The sequence below is a fragment of the Cariama cristata genome, unplaced genomic scaffold (genome assembly GCF_000690535.1).
Source record: "Cariama cristata isolate BGI_N322 unplaced genomic scaffold, ASM69053v1 scaffold16470, whole genome shotgun sequence".
NCBI lineage: Eukaryota > Metazoa > Chordata > Aves > Cariamiformes > Cariamidae > Cariama > Cariama cristata.
This window is the reverse complement of record NW_009595445.1, coordinates 27,395-34,012: the sequence shown is the minus strand read 5'-3', so window position 1 is coordinate 34,012 and position 6,618 is coordinate 27,395. Positions and strand designations below refer to the sequence as shown.

Sequence of the window (6,618 nt, the reverse complement as noted above, 5' to 3'; positions counted from 1 at the left end):
AAAGAGCTGCAGCCCGGACACCAGTGCACTTCCCAACAGGCAAAGCCCCTTCGTTGATCAAATATACCCTTGTTTGAATCTAAATGAATCACTGTCTGCTGGCACCTGCAGGCTCTGTTGGCTAGACCCCTGTATTAGAGCTGAAGGCAGCTGCAGTTATCTGCTTAGATTTGCAGCTACATTCAAACCGTAAAAGGTTGTGGAGGATGGGAAACCCTGTGCTGTATAGCTACATTGTGGATGATGCTGCTAAAGATTCTGTCCTTGCAACTTAAACTGAAATGAATGCAAACTCAGCTGGACCTGAGAGCTCAGAAACACGTGATGGAATTTAAAAGGTTATAGGCTTCTGAAATACTTTATTTCTGAAATTCTGATATCCACAAGATTTTGGAACTTTAAATGTGGGAGTTTCAGCCTTCTTGCAGGGATTCATTAACATTTCTAATTAGGGATTTAAGGCAAAATGTTCTGCAGTCTTAGATAAAGGATCTTGCAGCATATCCGGTACAGAATTATTAATAAGTTCAGACAAAGCATGCCTTTACTTTGCTGAAAAATATGCTTTGAAGCAGTAAAGGAGTAGCATACTTTTTACTTTCTCTTCTATTTTTTTAAATTTCCTAGAGGAAATGAAAAGGATTCTGAGAAAAGTAACCAAGGTCTTGCAGGCAGGAATTTTCTTGCGTAATGCCTAGAGCTGATAAATATAACATGCTGAATGAAAGCCGTATGATAGAGCAGATGAAGCTCCTGTTCAAGATGGGCACTTGGGTTCTCACTGTTGTGTAGGAATGACAGCCGCTGTCCTAAAGCCTCGCTTTGCACAGTAACACCTTGAGTATAGCTGAGCCCGTTCTGCGGGGAGGTTAGCTGGCCAGGGGCAGTAACTCAGAACAGCAGAGACTGTAAACTAATCAAAAGCATACTGACTTGTATGCTACGTAGAAGAAAAAAAAAATGGAGTTTTACATACTCATGCTTTGTAAAAGAAATTAATCCAAGGAGGTATCAAAGGTGTTCCTATTTGCTGTTTTAAAGTGTAATTGGATACAATTTCTAAGGCATTATGCAGCCACCAGGAGCCCAGCATGCCTTCTGAAGCACACTTTGATAATACCTTGCCAGTGAAATGCATTCAGTCACCTCTGTCACTTTTTCTGTGCTGCTGATGCTGTGTGAGGGTTTGCTTGTAGAGATTTATGGGGAGATTTAAACAGAGAGCCTGACGTAGTCAGCAAAGTAAATGTTGTTCATTTTTGATGGAGAATATTGATTTACAGCCTTCATGCTGAAGAAATTCCTTCCAAATTTAATGTTTCATATTATCAGAACTTTGCTTGTAGCCTCTGTCTAAAACGGTTTGTTAGCTGTTTTCAGTCAAAATTATATGCAAGCGGATAATAATAAGACTACTAGATTATACTCTTTTCTTGTAGAGAAATCTCAGAGGTCAGAATATACAGCATATTGCAAGTTTACATGCATTATACATGTAAAAATACAAAGAATTTTTGTGTGTGACAGAGACAATACTTCCTAGTACTAATCCAGGCTATAAAACAACACTGAGCTACTTGAAGGATTGCCAGAGATTTGTTTCAGGTTTTTGCAAGTAGCCAGAGCAATACATGCTTGTCTTTCTTACCTTTTGGGATTTAGAAATGAGGAGGAAGCGAAGAGAAAAGAGAGACTGCACTGATGGATCCCCTGGTTGTTCATGTCAGTGACAGGACTTTCATTCTGTGTACTGATAATTGGACTGGGTCTTTGGACATCCCTTGTTTTCTAAAAAGCACTGGGCTTTGTAATTTTTAAATTGGAAAGGCTTTAATTGAAGACAATGGATAATTGAATAATAGTATCTTCTAGTGCCTTCTAAGATACAGCAGGGAACAGTATATAACAGAAAGATATAAAAATAATTGTACCGCTTCTGGAGACTCTCATCATGCCCTGCCAAACACCTTTGCTGTGAAATAAATATGCAGTTTATTGAGTTCTGATCTTCATCTGATGGTCATTATGTAGTACCAGGAACCTGCTCGCTTCAGAATATGTGTTTTCCAGCATCACATGAATACTTTGAGATTCAGAGTTTCATGCAGTCAAGTCATGAAATGAATAGTAAGACACCAAGAGTGAAAAAACAGTTAGAATAAAAACTTCATGTGAACAGTTAGCATTGTCAAGGTCAAGAAGCCTTGATCCTCTTTTGTTTTCTAAAAATGAGAGTAGTTCTTGATGTCTTCCATGCCTGGATATATTCAGCGGTTCTTGAGTCAGTCTGATATTTTTTGTCTGGATCCATCCTCCCTTTTTTATCGTTTTAGTAAAGAATCAATAATTCTGGCTGTTTTTTGTCTCCTGTGAGCAGAAAACTTGTGGACTAAAGATGAACCCTGGTCATCTTACTACACTTACTATGCTGAATTTCAGACAGAACATGTGCTGGGCAGCCAAATGCTTGTCTGAAAGTGACCTGATCTGCATCCATATCAGCATGTGAGAGCAAATCAGGACGGCAACCTGTCCTGAGCATGGGAGGAATGAAGCTAGGGACTTTCCCTAAACTCTTATTGAATTTGTGCATCTTGGTAGCCTTGTGTCTCTCAGCAAACTGACTGTCCTTCCCTTCTCCATCAGTGCAAGGCAGAAAGTGAGGTATATTGAACAAATGTAATAGAGCTGAAGTCTGACAAAAGTGTAAAACGCCGTTTTTTGTCCACAGTGGCTGCCTGTTACTATGGATATGTACAGACAACTGCAAATGGTTGCATTCCTGTGGCTTTAATGAGATATCAGTCATTAACTGATATACGTTAACTGATGATCTACATGCTCCTAGCCCATTGCAAATGCAGAGTGTAGCTGCTTTGAAAATGATCCAAGCACATTTTACTTTCCAACTGCAAAGGGCTGGAAGTATGCACACTTGCAGTTGGCTTGGCTCAGCTGATGAGCTGTAATGCACTCTGCCACGCTAACTCAGTAGCCTGCCATTATCTTAAGGTTTCCTTCATACAGCAGGAACTGTGACTTGATTATGTTTCTACTAAAATTGTAAAGAGAAGACTCCTCACTGAACTGTGTTTCTTTTTTAAATAGCAGTTGAAATGAAGTCATCTAAAATATTCTCATCACGCCATGGGATGGACCGAAGCGTCTCAGCTGGTGCCAATATCTTGTCTTCCCGATCTACTGACTTCAAGAAGGACAAAGTAAATGAACAATTGCATAGGTATGATTTATCCAGAGTAGTATCTAAAAATGCAAGAGGAGTCTGAGGGGACTTACCAGCTAATTCCATGCTGCTGTAAAGACAATCTGTGAAGTCATTTGATGTATGATGTAGTCAGGTCTGAGACAGCTGTGGTGGTGCTTGCCAAACAAAATACCCTTAGCTGTGCCAGAGGCAGCTGTTCAATTTCTAAGCATCTGGTCCAGAATGGGAGAAGTCTCAAGTAAGATATTATTAATGAACTTCACATGTACGCACAATGCAGTCTTCTGCAAATAAAACTTCCTGATTGCTTCCTTAAATGACTCAACTCTAACCCATGAAAAATCATTTATTAGTAAAGAAATAGATAGGACTGTGGGAACAGAGCAGGAATTATCTTGCAGAAGGAAGAAAAATTAGGCATTCAAGTGGATTCAGAGTGTTTAAACATGCTGAGTTGCTAGCCCTGCTGAGCAGAGTCCCTGATTTATCCACTAGGCAGGTATAGCAAGGGAGGCAATATTATGAGTTTTCCCAGCAATGGGTTTCAACTCTTCCTTGAAACAATTTGTGTCTAAAAAAGATGAAAGCTCTTGCTCTCCTTCTCCTTTTCATACCTTGAGCCCTCTGTGAAGCCTTTGTCATACGTAGGACTGTGATGTTATATCTTGGATGAGAACTAGGAATTCATTAGCAATTGGACCAAGGTTTACCAAAGTTTTTCAGGGCCCGCATGTGTCCTTCAGACATTAACAGCTTTTTCCTATAGCTAATTTGATTGGGCCAAGTTTTAAACAGTGAGTGTAGAGAAATTTTAAAAGCAAGTACATTCCAGAAGTAAAACACAGAATGGGTGGAGATGTGCTAAAGGAAAGGTTTAACCAACTCTTTATGGATCTAATTTTTCAGAAGTGCTTAGTTATTTGTGTTAGTTAAAGCTCTAATACTTCTGAAAACTGGGCACTCTGCTTAGAGCTTTGTTTCCTTCTTGCCTACAGATGCATGTGTGTGGTTTGGGGGTTTTCTGGGGGCTTGGTGTGGTTTTGGGTTTGTTGGTTTGGTTGGCTTCCCCCCCACCCCCACCCCGAAGTTGTACTATTTCCATGGTGAGATCTGAGAAATTATATATTGTCAACAAATCATCACTAGTTAGCAGCTGAAGTGCTTAGTAATCGTACCCCTCTCCCAGCATTACTGGTTTTATTTCTGTTGCCAGTCCTAACAATAGCTAAGCATGTACTACAAATACAAATAGACCATGAGAATTTTATGGCCAAATTGCTTGCTTTGTGATGGACAGATAGATTATTTTTCAGGCTTTGACTTGCAAGAAGCAAGCCAAATTGGCAGCATCTTGCTCCCACCTTGGTGAGAGGCTCTGCTTCTCTACAGTCATGATCTATTACTAAAAAGGCGTATCCTCAGTAATCTTTAATTTTTCCTCATAAATGTATGTCTAAATCTCAGTAATAGATGGATCTGTAACTGAAAGCACAGGTGTGGTATCCTGCAGAAGAAGATAATATCTTCTCATTGCGTGCTTTCTTAGCATGCGTACAGTAATTGTATTTACAAATGCAGCCTTGAGTTACGGATATGGGAATGTAGCCATTCACAGTCCAAACGGACACAGGGTTTCCGATGTCAAGGGTCTTCTGTTAATATGTTGGTGTTGCAATAGCAAGACCTGCCTTTTCATTCTTTCATTCTTGGAAGCGTACTTTAATTTGTTTGCAAAACAAACTGAGCAAATAAATCGCTGCTTTGGTCATAGTTTTGACCACTGTAAGAGATGTCTCCTTCCTACTAGGCAAATAGCAAGACATTCCTAGAAGAGGTATGTATGAGAAAAGGAGGACTGAGTTGTGGCGATGAAACTGTCACTGCTATTTCCCCTCTTCCTTAGCAGTATAAATTGGGAATTTAACTACACAGAGATCAGTGAAATTATGCTAAATCAGCCTGAGAGAAGAATGAGACCCTAGCAGTGACACGTCTATTGCAGTTATTTTATTTCCACAGGAACAAATGATTGTTCTAGCTGATGCATGTCAGCCTGGCAGCTGCCCCTGTATTGCTTTTCCCTGCTGTATTTTGATCATATAAGAATATAGATCTGTTGTGCTTTTAATCGGGGATAAATTTGTAACGGACTTGAGTTTACAATTGTGTCTGGCTGAAAAAGCCCTTATTTTTTTATTGTGACTATGTCAATAATAAAGAACTTAAACTCTGCAGGGCCTTCTTAGGTCTCTAATGGTCTTGCTTTTCTGATAATCTGGTAAAAATAGCCAAAAGTCCAAGTGTATTTCTCTTGGAGAAAATGGTCTAACTCATCTTTGTATGTTCAAGTCCTGTCACGTCTCCTGGTTGATTATTCCAATCCCAATGTCAAGTCTGTTGTGCACTTTTTTTATAGACAATTATTTCCATTTTTCCAAGTAAACAGTTTTCTTTCTTCTCAATGCAAATGTAGGTTTCTGTGTGAGTTTGCTGTGGGTTTTGGTTTTTGTTTGGTATTTTGTTTGAGCAGTTGCTCTCAATTTACCACATCTTGTCGTAGATGACTCCTTTATCAAATACTGTGGAACAATTTCCCACAGTAGATTTTGCTGCTTCTTTCTTCATCTCATCAAGTTCTAAAGGATGCCAAATAGCAGTTTTCTGTGTTATTCTGAGGATTAATTCTTTTCTGTTGATCTTGGCCTATTTATTGATGAAGTAAAAGATGAGGTGGTTCTGTGACACTTGGGCTCATGGAGACTGAGATCTGCTCTGCATCCTGTCAGAAAAACAGCAGGTTTTTTCAACTTTACAGTGTTTGCTACCAGCTTATTTCATATAATCCTTTCCTGAAGAGTTTGCAAAGATGTGAGCCATCCTGTCTCACCACTGTGTGTATCTCCCTCTTTGGTAAAGTATAGTGACTCTGGTTGCTTTACTTTGCTTTGTCTCCGAAGCGCTTGGAGTCTTAGCTGCCTAGGTTACTGCGGTGAAACTCGGTGAAGATTGTTGGTGGCTATAAAAACACTTTTTAGTGTATGGGAATACAGATCCAGGATTTTGCTATTGCTGAATAAGGAGGGGGGAAAAGCTCATTTATGGTTCAAAAACTTCTGTGAGGCTGTTGGATCTTCTTTTTTATCTATGCTAGCATCTCATAGTTCACATAAGATTACCATGAAGAGCACTAGTGAATTGAACACCCAGCTCTTGAACCAAAGTGGATAAAATGACAAAAAAAAAAGCAATAACAATGCGACTATTTTATGGGGAGAGATATTTAAATATGTCTGTGGTCCACAGCTTGGGGTTTTATCTAGCCAATCTTACTTTTTTGGTTTTGTTTTGCAAGTATGTTTCCCCTGCCATCTGCCACCTCCTCCTTTGAAGTG

At 39.5% G+C, this 6,618-nt stretch overlaps 1 protein-coding gene across 1 annotated transcript in view; it reads left to right on the top strand.

Annotated features, from left to right (window-relative positions):
• The window catches only part of ARMC9 (armadillo repeat containing 9), a gene marked incomplete at its 5' end in the record, with an annotated part of 41,059 nt that overhangs the window by 32,553 nt on the left and 1,888 nt on the right, over positions 1-6,618 (top strand). The window contains one exon of the mRNA XM_009702211.1: positions 3,109-3,241. Within this exon, the coding sequence (XP_009700513.1) occupies positions 3,109-3,241 (133 nt within the window). The remainder of the gene's footprint in view (positions 1-3,108; positions 3,242-6,618) is intronic.